Source organism: Ceratotherium simum, chromosome 1 (assembly GCF_057802395.1).
Source record: "Ceratotherium simum simum isolate JZ-2026a chromosome 1, ASM5780239v1, whole genome shotgun sequence".
Lineage (NCBI taxonomy): Eukaryota > Metazoa > Chordata > Mammalia > Perissodactyla > Rhinocerotidae > Ceratotherium > Ceratotherium simum.
Genome location: NC_141900.1, coordinates 11,513,453 through 11,533,290, shown reverse-complemented (window position 1 = coordinate 11,533,290; position 19,838 = coordinate 11,513,453). Strand labels below are relative to the sequence as shown.

Here is a 19,838-nt window from a genome sequence, read left to right as displayed (position 1 = left end):
GTGATGATTTAGCTTTGTGTGAATATACTGTTCCCCAAATACAGCTCATTCAAAGGGTGATAATCATTATATTACTTAATGATTATATAAAGGTTTATGAAATGTAAAATTTCTAATTATATTATTCCTTATACAGTTATTAACTGCTGCCAGTTGTCTCTGAAGGATGATTCCTGGAAGATGCCACATTTTAAGGAAGATGTATGTTTACATTCCACAGATATGCATTATGGGCTAAATTGTGTCCCCCACCTCCAAATTTACATTTTGAAGCCCTACCTCAGAAAGTGACTGTATTTGGAAATAAGGCCCTTAAAAAGTTGACTAAGTTAAAATGAGTCTGTTAGAATCCAATCTGACTAGTGTCTTCATAAGAAGATAAATTTGGACACACAGAGACACCAGGGGTGTATGTGCACTGAAGGACAGCCGTGTGAAGAGGTAGTAAGAGGGTAACCATCTGTAGATCAAAGAGAGAGGCCTCAGAGGAAAACAACCCTGATGGCATCTTAATCTTGGACTAACTTTGAAGCTGGGTACCTAAGGGTGATACCGAACCTCTTAATCTCAAGTTCTTGTGCCTGATGCACAGTAAGCCAATCACTGAGACATCAATGCTAGGAGATTGGGAAAGGTTTATTCAAATTGGCCAAAATGAGAAGGTGGGAGCATAGGTTCTCTCAAATCTGCCTTAATAAGAGAAGAAGGCAGGGGGTTTTATAGAGCTAAGGGGTGCGGCAGGAGGAGTTTTGGAGGAACAAAGGGGTAGTCTGTGTTTCTTTCACTCCAGATAAGCCCCTGGAAAATCTGATTTCTGGGCCTCAATGGTAGCTGGGGGCTGGTTATCTGGTGATCCTTGAAGGCATTCTCTTCTTTCTGTAAAACAAACTCATAAATCCTTGTGACCCTTGAGTTACCCCTCAGGTTAAACAGGAAAACAGCAAATTGACAAGATTAACTTCTTTTCATAACAAGGATAAAAGGTAATCTTATTGAATATTTACAGCAACCCTCAGGTACCTGGCTTCAACCCCCACTGTCTTTTTTCCCTTCCTCATTCTTGTAGGAAGTGGGGCATTGATTATTCTGGCTACTTCCTGCTGAAAGGAGGTGAAGATGGGGAAACTGAGGAATGAAATTTTTCAACCTGAGATTGAAAATACTCTTGGGTACTGGGTTATATATTGCATTTTACATTACTAGAATTTTTGCACCACTTTCAACAGTTTTAGTACAACATCTAAAAGCACATTTTATCATCAAATATCTGGCGAGAAGAATAAGTAGTATATAGACAACCCAAATTTTAATAGTTCCTGAAGAATAGATCTAATCCCTTGGGGAATCCAAGAGAACAGTCCTGAAAACCAGTCTAGATACTATAAACCAGAATTATCAAGGGGTTCTCATGGTCATGCACTAAATAAGGCTTCGTATGACATATCCAACCTCTAGAAAGATTACTTGCCTTTGCCAACATCTGAGAAATTCTAATAATCCAAGTGTCCTTCCAGGTTTGGGGTCAAAGTCAACAAGGAAACGTAATAGCCAGTTTACAGATAGAAAACAAAAACCCCAAAGAAACAGAACTAATGTGTATTATAGTTTCTATGAAACACAATCTCTCTCTAAAATCACCCTCATTTTTACCAAAGATAGCCAAATTAAGACTCATTGGTTGACTTGGCCCAATTATTTACATAAGTACAGCAAGAATAGGAATTGATCATATAATCTCTTTTAAATCTTCTTCACTGAATCTTTTTACAAGGTATCTCAGATTGAACTTTAAAGGCCTCTCGAGGCCAGACCAAGCAAAGTCAAGGACTTGTTGTCAGACTCTGCTTGCAATACCTATAGATTTGGGTGAATTCCTCTCTTCCCTTGAGGTTCCCCAAAATATCCTGAGGTTCCTTGTACCTGCCAGAGAAGTGACCTCTTTACTCACCTGGTAAGGTTGCTGGGAACCCTGTAAGCAAGGCACCAGGCCAATATTTCCAAGTGGCTTTATTTCCTAAAGTCAACATTCATCCCTTACCTGTCTTGTCATATCTGAGTCACATGTTCTTCTCAAATATGACATTCCAGTCAAAATCTTGGTAATATAACCAATGTTTCCAATCATGTCATTATAAGGAGAACAGATACTTATTGAACTTATGCAAATAACTATATTGCTGTGAATATAAGAATATTCACCCACTAAGAGTTTCTAAATTCTGGAGGGATCAGGTAGGGAGAAAAAGATAATGTTTCAATTCTGCTTACAAATGCATAATGTACCAAATTGCTGTAAGTCATAGTTAGCTTAAGAGAAAAATGAAAAAGTTTTCCTTAAATCTGGAAAAACAATACATAAAAATCAGCAATATCTCAAATAAAAAGCCATAAAAATTATAATCATCCTCATCAGTTCATTCAGTCCTATGATATCAACTCTTGATCTTCTATTAGCAGTTTCATGAGGCCATCAGTTTCTCATTTCAGTTCTGTAATTTCTTAGTTCAGTTTTATAATATGAAAGTTTATCAGAAACTTACATTCTAGAGGAAGTGTCAGAGTCCTTTCCATGAATCTTTTGAAGATGAAACATTTGCAAAAGCATCAGAGTAAAACAGCAACTATCTGCAAATGACGAAAGACTCAAAAGGGCAGTTGACAAAGAAACTTGGCTATTTCTGTGAACACAACACTTCAAGACAATACCTAGAATTATGGCTGACAACCAGGACAGATCAGAATTTTAGGAACGTTATATAATTTTTATCAATAACATTTACCCACATAATATCATAGTTCCATATGAAACAATGTTTAGCTATACATTTAACCATGGTGATGATTAAAGATTTTCAGGCCAATGCAGAAAGTTAAATAGCTTTAATAAAAACATTAGCACCTGTGATTAACAAGCTGATAAAAATATAGACATAAAATCCCTACTCATTGTTAGGCTACTAAAAAAAACCTTTCATAATCTCTTTACCAAGAGCACACTAAAAGCTCAAGAAAATTATCATTTTAAGAAAGGGGAAAAAAACAAATTTTAATTTCATACCAGCTTACTTTTGACATTAAAACTCATTTACTTAATTGGGTTCACTTTAATCTTAGCCAATTTGACCAGACATAATACTCCTCAGGGTTTTACTTTCACAAACCTTCTGTCACTTACTTTTTACATTCATATTTGGTCGCATGCTTTTTTCTTTCCTAGTTCTTTAGGACAAATTTATCTTCCTTAACAAAACAAAGTATCTCTATTATCTATACCTTATTTACTGAAAACATATATTTTACTTTCCTTGTATGCAGACTTTCTAGAAATATACTTTCTCATAGAAAATTTCTCAGCATGTACAAAACATGTTTATCAATAAGCCTAAGCATCTTTTAGTTTCTCTGAGATAAGAAAGCAGAGGCAGACAAATTTATACTTAATAATGAATATCTAATATTTTATCTTATGTGCAAATGACCTAGATACTCAACAAATTTTTATCATTTAACTTAATTTAGCGAAACTCTAAAGTATTAAGTTACCAAAAAGAATTTGGAAGCTGTTTTTCAAGCATATATACCATAAAACATAGTTACTGTACCCAAAAACTCTTACCCATTTTTATGTATCTAAATCATTTGTTCTCAACAATTGTGTTTTGATTACCCACGCAAACTTCATAGATATTAGACAAAATTAGCTATCATTTTAAGCTGTTATTTTTGCTAACTAGTTTTATAGCAGAGATAAGATGAGCTTGTTTAAATAATAAATCTGCATGTCTATACCATATCTAATGTTGATAACTCTGAGGAAATGCTTATTTCAATCAAACTGACAAAGTTTTAAACAAGCTTTTGTTTACCAAAGATTATTTCATATCATGTTAATTTGGAAGACATTTGGGTTAGTTTCTATTACATTTAGAAATAATTTATGTAAGTGCTTACTTTAAGCCAATTAAACAGAGCTGTTAATTTTGGCCATACCATCTGGAGGTAAAATATCGACACATACATAAAGACTCCCCAGTTATTGTTTTAAAACTTTAGGTCAATGTAAAGGCCCTCTTTCCAAGTGTACAATTTAACCCCGGACCATTTTACCCTGGGGTAGGGGATGGAATTTTCATTAGCATCTATAAGACCATGAGAGGAAGCTGAGACCCCAAATTTGATTAAGTTCTTAAGACTAGTCATTATGAGAGCTATCTAAAAATTTTTCCAATTTAGAAGTTTTTCCAATTTAAGAATACATAAAGAATATTGTGGCCACATGGTGTTATAAAGCAATATCATCTTTTTCCTTTTTCATGGGCTCATAGCTAAAAGTTGCCCAATTTTGGAGATTGTAGCCCAAGAGGCTACTGGTGGGGATCAAATTAGTGTTCCTCATAGCTGACTCTTACCCAAGACAAACCCACCCACACAAACACAAAATCCAAATCCTGCAGGACCAAAACAGAAGGTAAAATCCAACAATCCCCTGTATCTCTCCCAAAAAGAGTCCTTCCTTTCAATCACACAAAATGCAAATGGAGGTACAGAGAATCGACGACTGTGTGATGTAACAACTCATCTGGCAAAAACAAAATCCAAAAGTGCTCACATACAAGACAAACATATCCACACAAGGACAAAAAGTAGACTGAGGTCCAATGCATTTCTCTAAAGAAAACTCCAAGAGTGGTTGGTAATCACTCCATAAAAAGATTATGGGTGTGCCTCCTGGATCTAATCAGCCATCTCAGCAGAATCCAGGAATAGAAATGGGGTTATTCCAGCAGAAACACTGCCATCTTTAACTAAAGGGGACAGAAACAGATTAAAATGAAGGAAGGCTGTTGGACTTTTGAGATTCTTCATGACTGGACAATATAACTATTGGGCTGTGAACGTGCATTATCTTTCAAGAAAAGGGAAGAATGATCCTGAAGGTAGGCTGTCTCTTCAGTTCCAGAGGTCAAGGCCACCTCCTAAGTTTCAGTGGGTAAGACTGTCACCACACAGGGTCTTAAGGGCAGGGCTTCAACCCAGGGCAAAGGGTCAATGCTGCCCCAACCCCACAACAGTGGGCCCAAAAGTTGGGGCAACCAGCCCAGTAAGACCATAAGACAGGGAATCCAGACAAAGAGAATTATTCTCAAGCCTTAAAATCTAATTCCCTGCTAGGATTTGAACTTGCTTAGGACCCATCACCACTTCCTTCTCTCCTATTTCTCCCTTTGGGATCAGAATATCTATACTATACCTATCCTACCATTGTATTTTGGAAGTAGATAACTTGTCTAGTTTCACAGGTTCACAGGTGGAGAGGAATTTTGCCTCAGGATAAATCACACCTCAAGTCTCACCCACACTTGATTTAAATAATATTTAGATTAGATTTAGGACTTATAGTTGATTCTGGAATGAGTTAACACTTTTGAGCTGTTGGGATGGGGGTGAATGTATTGTGCATGAATTTTGGGTGTCCAGTGTGTGGAATACTATGGACTGAATTGTGATCCCCAATGTATATGTTGAAGTGCTAAGCACCAGTACCTCAGAGTGTGACTGTATTTGGAGACAGGGCCTTTAAAGTGGTGATTAAGTTAAAACCAGGCTGATAGGGTGGGCCTGAATTCAATCTGACTGGTGTCCTCATAAGAGGAAATTTGCACACAGAGACACCAGGGCCACTTACACAGAGGGTTGATCACATAAAGAGGCAATAAGAGGGTGGCCATCTGCAAGCCAAGGGGAGAAGCCTCAGAGGAAAGCAACCCTGTTGATATCTTGATCTTAAAGTCTTAGTCCTCAGAACTATGAGAAAATAAATTTCTATTGTTTAAGACACCCAGTCTGTGGTATTTTGTTATGGCAGTCTGAGCAAACTAATGCAGTGGATTACCTGCAAACATCTAGTGCAAGGGAGGCTGAAAAGTATAATCCTTGTTATTCTAAAAACTGGGGATCTATTTTTGTGGAAGAAGAGGAGAACTGATATTGTGGGGGTCACTTATAGACTCTATCACAACCTCTGTAGAGATTCTGGATGCTGAGAAAAAGAAATGTTTTTCTTTTTAAAAGGGTCCATGTAATGCTTAAGATTTGAGAAACACTGAACTAGAGAAACATCTATAGTTAAGGGCTAAATTATGCTGCACCTATTCTGTAAGTAACTTACTAACCCAGAGACAAGTACCTGCAATTCTTTCCATTGTTCAGTTAATAATTCCTGAGTGCCAACTGTGCCAAGTAGGCTAGGCCTAAAGCAACTAGATAAAGGTAAGTCTTGAACTGAACCTTAAGAAGGTCAAGAATTGGGATAAATGGTGAGAATTTGGTAAGAAGACATTCCAACCATCCCTTCATAGTTAGGATTATTTCCAGGCCAAACTTTATATACAGACCAGGCGTCACAAACTGAATGCAGCCCACAGCAACTGTAATCGTGATCTGTTTGGCCAGTTCAATGTTCTAAAAATAATTGAATGCACCGTTGGCTAGACACCTACTCTTCAATTTGGCCACAGTTCCCAACCCTCCCTATTGCATTATACTTGGCTCCTTCCTGCTTAGACATTGATTCATGCCTGAACCATGAAGATATTTGCATGCAGCATATAAAATAGAACATAATAGACAAGGGTAAGTGTTATCTGGATCATCCAAGAGTTACTCTCTACCATTTGTCTCTTCTCTTTGCTATTAAGAGATAGACATTGTCCTGAAATGATATGATCTTAATCAGAAGAGTTAGCTTGACCAAGAAAAGGAAATAATCAGTGGCTACTCAGCATAGTGACTTTTCTAAGTTATTTGTGGAAGACGGAAAGGAGGACAACAGCATTAAAGAACTGATGAGACAGAACAGATATAAATCAGGAACCATCAAATCAAGGCAAGCAGCCAAGGAACACTGGGCTGAACTTGCACAGCTCATCCAGCAACCCTTAATGCACCTGGGCTTAAAAAGTGGTCAAGAGGATTTCTAGAGGACAATGGAAGGAGAGAGGTTATACTTAGGTTTAAGCTTAGGTTATGCTTAGCACAACTTTTAGTGGATTATTGAAGTAGATTTTATTTTCTAAGTTGTTTCAAAGGTTCTGACAAGCAAAACTTTCCCAACTTTAAACTTTGATTCAGAATAATAATGTAGACATTTTGCTAAGATTGCCAAGTTTAGCAAAGAGACACCTCTTTCATATTTGATACATACATACCTGCTCTATACTGCTAATCACCTTTCTTCCTTTCACTTCTCTAACATGTTCTTCCTTCTTTAAATATTTATTCAATACCTATTATTGTCTGTGACATTGTGCCAGGGTTTAAGGATAAAAAATGAATCTGATATATGCATGCACTCAAAATGATCACAATTTATTTTTGAGGCAGGTGAAGAGGGAGTAGAGGTTACAAAAAAAGAGATGCATCAATACCAAGTTAGATCAAAGCTATGAAAGAGAGAGGCATCCACTGAACAGTTGTGTCTTTTGTCCTTTGAAACACCTTAGAAGACCTCAACTGACGGAAATGGACAGTCTAGACTCTGCTGCAGCTGGCTATGGGAGCAAGAGGCTGCTGCCATGACTCATCAATAAAAATGCAGGCAGGGAGCACTCCTAGGGAGCAAGGATGTGACATGTTCTTGCTTGATGCTTGGAGAAAACAATTTGTCTGGTTATTATAAAACATATCTGAGGCCTTTGGTGCCAAACATGAATCTAGAGACATTCACTCATGAAGCAAAACCAAAGTCTTAATGCACCTTTCTTCTAGTTATCACTTGAGAGTAGCTTTTGGGAAAACCTCTCAGTAGCAAACAAAGCTAGTGAAAAGCATGGCTTTTATTCTCCTTTCTACTTAGTTGTATCAAGGAGATTTAAAACCATCCCGAAACAATGAAACAAAGTGAGGCATTAACAAGCCCAGACACTTGGTTTTTCTTATTGAAAGTGCTTCTCTGCACTATTACAGTGAGGTTACTGAGGACTTCATGAGTATGGAAATACTTCTCTTAAAGAAACTTTTCCACTAGCGTAAAAAGGATGTATGGGCTTTGGAGCTGGATAAAGCTCAGTCTAGTGTCACCTTCTACTAGTTGACAGGTTTTGGAAGGGTACTTTTTGACTCTGAATGGTAGTACCTAATCTGTGAAACAGACATAGTGTTACCCACTTTACACAGTTGTTGAATGATTAAATTCTACATTGTATTCAAAAGGTATTATATCACAGTCTACAACCAACTACAAATCTCCTCCTTTGTCTCTAGTGTTTAAAATTATGTCATTTTAATAAAAAAATTTAAAGATAAGAAGAATTGTGATCTAGTCACATATAGAGGGGGGAAAATTTTTTTCTTTTTCTTTTTTTTGTGAGGAAGATCGGCCCTGAGCTAACATCCATGCCCATCTTCCTCCCTCTTTATATGAGATGCCACCACAGCATGATTTGACATGCAGTGTGTTGGTGCACACCCAGGATTGGAACCTGCAAACCCTGGGCTGTGGAAGCAGAGCATGTGCACTTAACTGCTTGTGCCACCAGGCCGGCCCTGGGGAAAAAAAGTGTTTTAAGACCCTAGTAGGGCTAGTCTTGCAAAGCCAATCTATGGAGTGTCAAAGCTACCACCATTGTTCTGATTATTAAAATCTTAGAAGGGGGCCGGCCCTGTGGCTTAGCAGTTAAGTGCATGCGATCAGCTACTGGTGGCCCGGGTTTGGATCAGGGTTCGCACCAACACACCGTTTCTCCGGCCATGCTGAGGCAGCGTCCCACATACAGCAACTAGAGGGATGTGCAACTATGACATGCAACTATCTACTGGAGCTTTGGGGAGAAAAGGGGAAAAAAAGGAGGAGGATTGGCAATAGATGTTAGCTCAGGGCCGGTCTTCCTCAGCAATAAGAGGAGGATTGGCATGGATGTTGGCTCAGGGCTGATCTTCCTCACACAAAAAAAAAAATCTTAGAAGTATCATTCACTAAACCCTTTTCTTCAAACCTTTGCATTCCTCACTCAATCTTGTTAATTTTCATTCCCTAACTCTCTTGCATCAGCCATGTCAGGGAGGAAAAAGTTTCCTCTGTCCTCTTAGGTTCATTAACTGAGGGCCTGCAAATTAAACTGACAAAAGATGGGTTATTGGGAGACAAAAGATTTAGTCATATGTACACAGGAGATTACAAATAAGTAGCCAGCTCACTAAATGGTTAAAGTTAGAGGCTGACATGCCTAACTTGGTAGGGAAAAGGAAGGTGGGAAAGTGCTTGTATGGGAAGAACAAATAGGTTAGTTTAGAAAAGACAAATGGATTTTTAGGTAAACAAATTGTATAAAGAGCGTTCTAACAAGCTTCTTGCAAGATGCATTCAGTACAGTATTGTTTCACTGAATCTAAGTAATAGTCAGTCTTTAAAATATATAGTAAATTGTTTAAACAATTTTATATAATACAGGTTCTAACAAGCTGCTTACTAGATGCATTCCATATATCTTATTTGTTTGAATCTAATTTATATGCTGTCTTTAATGCATGTAGTAGAGTTTTATTTGAAATTTCTAATGAAGATGATTCCTACAAGCTACATGCAAGATAAAGTTTTTGATAATGTTTGTTTATGCAAGTGCAAGTGGTCTTTCTGTCTTTTTCATGGCCATGGAACTCCCCCAGAGAGGGGATTTATGAGAGTTTTATTCTCAATCTTCTTCCTAGGAGTAGACCCACCCCAAAGAGGGAATTTATGGCAGTCTCTTTTCCCAGAAGTTGCTGCTTTCAGTTGTATAAGAGAAGCTCTGAGAAGACTTCTTTCGGAATCTGTTGAATCTCACATGTCTTCAGTTTAAAATGACAAGAATTTTTCACGTTGAGGTATATGGAGAAGCTATTCTAGTTTAAAGCTGATTTGGCTTGAACTAAAGAAGCCTGACTTATGGCCTATCAAACATACTTGTACATTTACTTTAACTATTAAAGTAAAGAGTGCATTAAACATTATCTCAAAATAAAAGAATGCACTATCTTAAGATAAGAATTCATACTTCCCCTCCTATGACACTAGTATCTGTAATGCCCATATCAGTACTCCTGAAGATAAGTTCCCTTCCCTAGACATCAGGGTCATGTTGACCTGGTATTTTGAAACTGAAGACCTCTTTGAAACTTTGATGACTATGTATCCTGGGCATGTTTAATGTATTTTCTTTGTTCTAAAAAGGAATAAAACTGTACTGAAAACCATGTTTCTCCAGAAGGCTTTCTTCTTTTGTGGAGACTGACTTCTTTGATTATAATCCTTAGCCTGCCTCAAGTAAAGGTCACCTTGTCTCTCTTATCTATTGAATAGTTATTGATTATTTGTGTCAACAAACATAATCTTCACACCAACTCGGGGGTTCTGAGTGGGTCTCCACAGTCAGTCACTTCCTCTTCCCCCATTCCCACAGCCATCAACTCAGTAACAAACTAGCATATTTGCACAGTTGATGAGTAAGGACCACAAGGTGGTCACCCTAGCATAGATTCCAGCTTCTGGTGTTGCTGTCTCTTTATTCAAAAGCAGAAAACAGACACACGGAAATACTGAATGTGTGAGAAAGATATGATTAATCTGACTCTTATTTCTACAAGGTATGACTCCTCCATTCTGCAATGGAAATAAAGACCAACCAAATGAGAACAGGCAACGTCTATTTATTCAGAGCTTGCTATAGCAAGGGAATCAGCCACCATCACTTGCATTTGGCAGAGATTCAAAGGCAAGCAGAGGAGTGGGGAAGCTTTATGGTGGGAAAAAAAGGAAGTCTTCAAGTATGCCCTGACTGGAGGCTGTTGGCATGGGGAAGCTGTAGGTGGGGTAACTAGCTGTAGGTGGGGCATCCTATGTGTTTGGTTAGGGGAGTATATATGGCTTTCTCTGGTTGGATCTAAACTGGAAGTGGGAATAGAAAATTAGGGAAGCTGTCAGTTATTAATCAAGTCCCGGCCATTTTGGACCAATGGTACTGGGGCTATTGTTTGGCTTCCTGGACTATTTGCAAGAAATAGTGGTCTGACTTCCCATGAGACTGACTTGTAGATAGTAGGGTGGCTACTGTAGATAATGGGTTGGTTTCCTGAGCTGATTGCCACAGATCATGGGTCAGAGTTCTATTATTATATATGGTCTAGCCATTGTCCATTTGCATATTCTGTCTCTCAGTGCTAACCCCTTCACACTGACACTGAGCCTCTTAATCTCAAGTTCCATGCCCAATGTGCAATAAGCTAACCACTGAGACTGAGTGCTTGGAGATGGAGAAAGGTGTATTTGAATTGGCCAAAATGAGAAGGTGTGAGGATGGGTTCTCTGAAATCCACCTTTATGAAAGAAGAGAGCAGGGGGTCTTTATAGAGTTAAAAGGCTTGGGAGGAGGAGTTTCAGAGACACAAAGGGGAAATCTGTGTTTCTTTCACTCCAGATGAAAGCCCTTGGGCAATCACTCTACCAGGCATCAATAGCAGCTGGGGGCTGGTTATCTAGTGATCATAACTTCCTTAAAGGCATTATTTTTCTTCTGCAAAACAAGCTCATATATCCTTGTGATCCTTGAGTCACCCCTCAGGTTAAACAAGAAAACAGGAAATCAACAAGATTAACTTCTTTTCTTCTGTGTCTATGTTGGGAACAAGGTCGAAGGGTAATCATTTTCTTATTTAATATTTACAATAAGCCTCAGGTACCTGGTTTCAACCCCACAAGAACTCTGCCAAATGGACATCCCTATTTTATAGAAGAGCAAATTAAGGCACATCTTTCAAGTTTACCGGGCTAGTAAAGGGGCAGAGCCAGGATTTAAACATAATCTGTCTGGGTTGCAAATTTGTGCTATTAACTCTGTCACAAGAAAACGTTTTAGCATCAATTTTCTAATGCCTGGCTGGTTCAATGTGTATGTTACTGCACAAAAGGCACCATCCGCTCACTGTGAGATAAAAGCCAATCGTCAAGAGGCAAGATGGTGGCAGAGAAAGGGCATTTTATTACAACTTGCTAGCAAGGGGGAAGATGGCTGACTAATGTCTGAAAGAACCATCTTAAGGGGGCACAGAATCTTGAAGCAGTTATATAGGCCAGTGGATTTTAGGGGAGGGGTTAGGAATATTGACCCTGTGGTGTTACAGACTGGGAGTCACCGCACCAGATCTTTTAGTTTTCCTTGATGATGGCTAACATCATAGACTCTCTATTGGGGGGACATCACCTTCCTAAGGAACTCAAAAGAACAAAGTTATCATCTTATTGCAGCTTGGAGGTACATGCCCAAGCAGGAGTCATAAAATCTACAGAGCAGTTAGATCTCCTGGAGGGTGCATATCCAGCTGGGTTAGTTAGTCAGAGGTCATTCAAAGTTATAATATGGTTTCTTTTCTACATTATGGCTTCACTTATGTCAACCTTGTGTTGAGCCAGGATCACATACACACAGACACATACACACGCAATCCCCCTTCACACACATACTTTGGAGGGCATTTAAGATAACCGTTTCCAATCCTGTCCAGACAGGTATTACTCATTTTTATTTTTAAGCTGTCTTCTGAGCTTGTAAATTTGTTTACCTGCGTGAGTCACACCTTTCTTGCAATTTACCTAGAACAGGACTCCTTAAATCTGATTCCTATTAACTCTTCAGGTAATATCCTGTAGGTGTGTTGTGCTGGACACTTCCGGGGGGGGGGCAGGGGGGGTTGTAATCTTTTTTATCAGAACAGCCAAGTATCAGCTTCCCATACCCACCATCAGGGTCAACTCTCAGATATAGTCAGAAACCAACCACTTCTCCCCACCTCCACTCCTGTTACAAATCATCCTGTCTCTTGCCTGGATTATTGTGTCAGCTCCTCACAGTTCTTCCAGTCTCTGTCCTTCACTTAGTTCTTCCCCACTGTGCCCAGTCTATTTTCTACATAGCAGTTGAGGGTAATCCTTTTAAATCATAGGCCAGATTGTGTTACTTTTCAGCTCAAAATCCTCAAATGATATCCCATTTCTCTCAGAACCAAATCCAAAATCCTTACAGTGGACTACAAATCTGAGCTTCCCTTTTCTCTTTGAATTCCAGTCCTACCACCACTAGAGGAGCACAGGGCCCCATTCCACTAATCATGTCTGAAAGTGCCCCAGGCCCCAGCTGCTCCTGCCTCAGGGCCTTTGATTAAGTCCTGTTCAGCACCCCTCCCTACCTTTAGGTCTCTGCTCCTGGCAATTTGCCATAGAGGCCTGGCCTGACATTCCTATTTTCAATAATACTCAGCCCTACCTCCCAAATGTTTCACCTAATTAATTTTTCTTCCTGGCATTTACCAACATTTGACATACACACATTTATTTATTTATTATAATTATCTGTCACCCCTGACTAGATTGAAGTGGGCAGCCACTGTGACTATTTTGTTTATTTCTATTATCCCTAATGCCCAGAATACCACCCGGCCCAAAGAAGGTGTAGATAAATATTTGTTGAATAAATGAAATATGTGTTCATCATTCATGTAGACTCAATGTTGAGGAGTGCTGAGTTTTGCAACGGGACTGCAGGTCAACCCAACCTCTCCTTTATTTGCTTCCCTTGGCAACAAAAAAGCCCCAGGTTCCGGGTCCTCCCTCCTCAGGGGCAGCTGAGCAGGCCTGGGGCATGTGCAGTCTGGCCCCAAACAACGGATCAGAAAATTTCTTCCAACCCCAAGTCACACCCTGAGAATTGTTCTACTAAATAGAGTTTTCTTCACCTTGTTACTTTTTCAGTGGTATCTTGAGCCCTTATGATTTGTGCTCAGGGAAACAGCCTTGCCCGCCAGCCCCTCACCCTATTTCCCACTCATGCCAAGCCACCACCTATCATCTGGGACCAGCTGGAGGGCGCACAGAAGAATATCAGACTGAGGAGAAGGCATCACCAAAGTTTTAATTTTGTATTTTGAAAAAAAATTTATACAAATTACAGGAAGTTTAAACTCAGCAAAATAATCTCAGTGGAGATATTTGTAGGCAGGAGGGAGGTTATGTCAAGTATTAGCATAATGTTCAAAATGTCATAGGAACATAATTCGCATACATGTCAATACACATATTACATAATGAACACATGCTAAAGTTCTATTTTAACCCACTAACGAGGGAACCAGTAGGATGACAAAACTGCTTCAAAAGAGAATGCAGGCAACTGATGTGAATATATAGCCAGTGAAAAACTGGGGGAAAGGAAACTCTTGGGATGAGATTGATAAATTAGACAGAAAACTGGTTAAAGTTCTGACCCTAGCAGAGGTCACTTGCATTTTTACAGGATGAGGTCATCTACATTGCCGTTGGAAAAAAATACATTTGCATCTCTATTATACAATTAGGCTTTCCACTTAGTTTTCCACCAGTTAGGACTGCCCTTAAAAGAGTAGTAAAATGCCCTAATTGTCCGTAAGTCAAAGTCACTACAGTCCCAAGACCCTTGGTGGACTTATCTGGGAGTGCCTTACCATGACTATGAAGGCCATAGGCTTATTGTCTGCTTTACTTTCAAGTTCTGGTTCTAACAGGAACAGTCTGGTGGTGCATGTTTTATATCTGAGGAGTACACGCGTTGAAGGCTGAAAAGTCATCAAGACTGGACTTAGGTGATCATGATCACCATCCCACCACCTCCAGTCATGGGTGGGCTCATGTTCTTTATGCTCCTTTATTATCCTCCACCCCCCTCCTCTCTGCACTCAGCACTGTATAACAGTCATGTAAGAGGCTCTCTCTTCTTTTAGACTCCCGGTGTAGTTTTCTTATCCATCTCTACATACTGGCCCTCCAGCTCAGGTGTGATACATCTTACAAGTTCAGTAAATGCTTGTTGAACAACTGCACGAACGAGGTGGAATCTGAGCCATGTTGTGAAAAAAATATGGTGGGCACAGGTAGTGGGGGTGTAAAGGCGGTTCAGTAGAAACGAAGGACACCGCAAACTCAGCAGCTGGAGGGTGGACTTCAATGTGGGCCAAATGCGGTGAAGCCCAGGCAGGGCCAGGGCAGGAGGATGTTGGTAGAAAAAGCACCGAGGTCTAAGTGAGAGATGAGGTGCAGAGAGCCTTCTATTCCCAATCTACCTCCCTCGTCCCTTGGCTGTCCCACGTCACACGTGGGTAGAGCGCACGGCCTCCGCGGTTGGCAGGCATCGGAAGAGAGTGAAACATGGAGGCAAAGGAAGCAAGACGGAGCAACGGGTTCATCTACAGTCACCTTCCTCTGGAACACGCCTCACCCCGCGGAAACTATGCTTCTCTTAAAAACCTTCCTGGGTCTATTCAAGGGTGAGAGGACAATCTCCCCCGAGGAGGAGACAGCTTTCAGTTCTTCTCCGCCTCATCCGGCCCTGCGACCCCTGTCCTGGCTCCTGCCGCGCGTTCCGGCTTCGGAGACCCCGGCGTCCAGCAGCCGTGCCCCTAATCGGGGCTTGGTTCCGGGTGCCCGCCCGCGCGCGCTCCAGGAGGCGTGTCCGGAGCGCGCGCCGGCCGGGGGTGGAGCGCGGGGCGGAGCGCGACGCGTCCTGGCTTCTGGCACGCCCAGCGTTCGCCCGCCTGCCCTTTTGCCAGCCGCGCGGGGTACGTGCCGCTGACCCGCGCCTGCGACCTGAGAGGCAGGCGCGCCTGGAGACAACGCGGAACCATGAGCTGCCTGCCAGGAAGGGTGGTGGCGCTGCTGCTCGGGCTGCTGGTGGAGGTAGGGGCCGGTGGCCGAGGCCGCGCCGCCCGGGTCGCCTCCCGGATGCGCTCGCGGAGCGCGAACAATGCAGGGGGCTGAGCGGGGCGCAGTCCCGAGTCGCCCGCAGAAGACCATCTGAGACAACACGGAAAGGTCGAGCGGCCGAGAGTCCATCCTCACGGACCTGCATAATTCCTGGTGCTGGAAGGCGTAGGGACTCAGTTGACAGGGAGGCTCCCCCCGGGCGCTTCCCCTGCTCCTGTCTGTCCTCCGCTTCTACGCCCACCCAACACCGCCTCCCTCCCCATACACCCCCACCTCCTCCTGGGTGGGGTCTTGCTCATTTCTCTCGCTTCTCGCGCCGGTTTGGAGGACCCAGGAGTGCCCCTTATGCGCTGTACTTCCCGTTTCCCCCCTATGCCCGGAGGAGGGTCCGGGATCGGGCGGGGGTGGGGGTTGGGGGGGGCGGTGGTTCCCGGGAGCGGCGCAGGCGCAGAGAGGCCAGGGCGCCGAGTAGTTCGAGGTGGGAGTGGGTTGGCAGCTGGAGGGTCGAGCGCCAAGAGATGCAGTTGTGGGAATAGGTCGGGGGACTGCCATGGAAATAGCAGATATGAGCAGGAGGAAACATTACTGCTTGTGAAAATGAAGCGCAAAGTCCTTAGATGGGAGAGAAAAACTCCACGGAGAGCTTGGGTGGTGGGTGTGATTTGCTGAAGTCGAGAGAGGGAACTTGTTGAAGCGACTGAGGGTGGAAGCGCCTGGTGACCGCAACCCACGTGGGGACCCCCGGCCGCCCCTGGCTCCAAAGTGGCACTTTCTGATAGGGGGCCACTCCGTTCTTGCTAAAGCGGGTTCTTTAAAGTGTGAACTAGTGGGTTTCTGGGGTGTAGAGTCTGAATTAGGGCTTGTTCAACTCCCTGCTCAGCTTCATTATTTTGGAGGAAATTTGCATCAAATTAATGAAGTCAAAGGAAATGGGTAATGAGTAACTTACATCTCTTTCTGTCTTTTCTATTTTAGAGGGTTGTAACTTAATAGTTGAGTATTAGCGCTGGAAATGACTACTTGGTTTTCTTCATTTATTAAAAAATTATTGTTACAAAATGTTGGGAGGGAGAGTCTGAGCGTTGTTGAAAGGAAGGGCGATGGAAAAGTTTCTTGCGCCAGGCTCTGCCGTAGCAAAGACTGCCTGTTTTTGTTCTTAATATCCCCCTGGCTTAGTATTTAATGTTTTTGTGGAGTGCCTCCCACTTGCATTCTTTCCATTTGTTCAGAATTTTAAGACCTTAGGAATCACATCCCCTGGTGACTCACCAGACAGGACAATGGAGAAGTGAATCTGAGAGCATTATTTATATAAAAACAAATGCATCTATACCTACGCTTGCAATGCCCCCACCCCCTTTTAAATCAGCGCCTGATGAAATTATCTAGCATTTATTGGTTCCACCTCTCCCAGGTCTTTAGTCTGTGTCGTGTTGTGCTCTGACTGTGGCCTCGATTGCCTCAGGGACTCAGTTCTTTCCCAGAGAGCTGTTTTGTTGTGTAGGAATTTATCATCTTAATAGAGAGTTCAAATCATGTCTGAAAGTTTGAAACATCTTATAAGGCATCTTAAAGACATAACTGTGACAGCACTAAAACCGAAATGACTAAGCTGATGCTTTCAGGAAGTTGAATATCTTGATGATTGGTAATTTTTTGTTTTCAAAAAGATGGTGTGGTGTAGCCCACTTTTACATGATGGTTATCCTAAGCACCTATTTCGTCTGTGGTAGAGAGGTGTCTCTCTAAGGAATTAAGGAGATTTCTTTATAATTCATCACCTGGAATTTTATACATGAGATATGTATCTGAGATGTTTTCATTTTAAATTGGTTGCTCTGAATTTCATCTAAAATTGGTTGTTATCAGAACATGTTTAATGCTTTTGAAGTCCTGAATCACATACATAAATGTGCAATTACAGTTGCTGAGTATGTGAGGAGGCAAAGGGTTCTCTTCATGTTAAGGGCATAAAACAATTGAGGGAGATATTTGATAGCTTCTGACAGCCAGCTGCAACCTGGGATATTTGTCTTTGTTTCTTTGTTCTGTTTGAGCTGGTTTCATTGTAGTCGTAGTGTAGTGGATCATAAACCACATGGAAGAAGGGGGCTGTTGTGACCATGGGTATTCCATTCTGGCCGTCAGCGCCTTGCTTTTAGCCAACACCACCCAGGATCACACAGGGGGTTCATGCTGGTGAGAAGTCCTTGAGTAGGGAGGGAATCTAAAAGCTGATTTGGGAAAGGCTTTCCTCCCCAGCCTCATCATTCTTTTGTAGAAATTCCCTTACCTATTAGATATAAAGATTGCACATTTGTTTTTTTACTTAGCAGACACTTATAGAGTCAGGCATTGTTCTAAGCACTTTACAAATATTAACTCATTAATCCTCTTAGCAATTACTTTTACCCCCATTTTTATTTCAAATGAGGGTTGTTAAAGAACTTGTGCACAGTCTCGCTGTTGTTAAGTGTGAGTGTGATTGTGCTTTGGTTGAACCTGGGGAGTAATTAGGCCCTGAGCATATGTGCCTCCTCTGGGCTTTCAACTCTGGTGTGTTATTTTCTAGTTATTGTCACCACAGTCTCTTTCTAGAGGTTAGCTTATTGATGCTTTTGTAATATAATTAGTAGTGTTTGTTCTAAGGGCTCTGTCCTTACTGAAATGAGCCCAGAAATGTGTAGTACAGTCTTGCACTGCATAAGGACGTTTTGGTCAACGAGGGACTGCATATACAACAGTGGTCTTATAAGATAAGATAAGTATCACAGAGCTTGGGTGTGTAGTAGGCTTACCATCTAGGTTTGGGTAAGTGCACTCTATGAGGTTCACACAATGATTGCCTATGGATGCATTTCTCAGAATGTGGCCCTGTTGTTAGGCGATGCATGACTGTATACTGTTTAGTATCAAGTTCCCTGTGCAAGTGCTGGGGATTCTGCTGCATCCATTTACCAGGAGAATGAAGGCTGTACTAGGTTATTTTATTGAAGGGACCCGCGTCAGTGTCTTTCTGACCCTTCCCTGGAACCAAAACCTGGAAACCTTTAAGTGAGGCTATCCTGTGTTTCAAAGTTGTTCTGGCAAAAGAACAGTCCTTCTTGGGTTAGGAAAGGAGCAGTCTTTTCTTAGAGAGAGAGCATTGGAAAGCGAACATTATCTTTTAAATCTAGGGAAAATAGGAGGATTACTGAGTAGTTCTCTAAAGTCCTGTGTATTTTGATGCCCAGGAGTCTTGAAGTTAGAACCAAGGTGTGTTTAAGAGTGTTTTTTTGTTGGGGCAGCCTGGTGGCGCAGCGTTAAGTGCGTGCGCTCCGCTTCCGCAGCCCGGGGTTCACAGGTTCAGATCCCGGGCACAGTCCAACACACCGCTTGTCAAGCCATGCTGTGGCGGCGTCCCATATAAAGTAGAGGAAGATGGGCACGGATGTTAGCCAAGGGCCGCAGCAGGGCTGCTCTTCCTCACACACACACACAAAAGAGTGTTTTTGTCTCCTACCGAATGTTTATTTTGCCTTGGAATTCCAGTGAATGTGGCACCCCCTGGTTGCCAATTTTCTGAAATAAACTTTTGCAACCGTCCCACTCTTGACAGGTTTTAGAATCTGAGCAACATGCAATTTGAATGAAAGAGAAGACTGTAGGGAGATTTTTCTCTCTGGAAGCTCCATGGGAGGCTGGGTGCTGATGCTTGAAAGGTGGCAGTGATAAATGAAGCAGGTGACAAGGACTCCGCTATGAAGTGGGGAAAATCTGGCTCCAGCTATGCAAGGAGGGCCTGGGACCTTGGGCCCAAGACTCGGGGCTCTAATTGGCCCTTGCTTTCTTTTTGGCTTATGCATAGCTGTAAAGACCAACTAGGGGGAAGTGACTCTAAAAGTGTCTGGCTTAGGCTAGTGGCCACTTGATTATCTAGCTGTGGGATGGCAAATAACTTTCCTAGAACTCACGTTTATCATCTTGTCTTGATGGGGCCTCTTAAATGTCACCCTCGCAACGAAGCCTGACTTGACCACACTATATAAAATTTCAACTCAATTCCCCTCCCATGCCCCTTGCTCTGACCCATTCAGTA

The 19,838-nt window shown here is 41.8% G+C and overlaps 1 protein-coding gene across 4 annotated transcripts in view; it reads left to right on the top strand.

Moving 5' to 3' along the window:
• Nucleotides 1-15,584: 15,584 nt before the first annotated feature.
• The window catches only part of VOPP1 (VOPP1 WW domain binding protein), a 137,917-nt gene continuing 133,663 nt past the window's right edge, over nucleotides 15,585-19,838 (top strand). For 2 of the 4 annotated variants that reach the window (XM_087434174.1, XM_014793666.2), the window contains exon 1: nucleotides 15,593-15,733. In XM_087434174.1, the coding sequence (XP_087290300.1) occupies nucleotides 15,680-15,733 (54 nt within the window). In that variant the 5' untranslated portion in view covers nucleotides 15,593-15,679. Of the gene's footprint in view, nucleotides 15,734-19,838 lie in introns of all 4 variants that reach the window. The other 2 variants (XM_087434243.1, XM_087434096.1) reach the window with 2 other exon arrangements.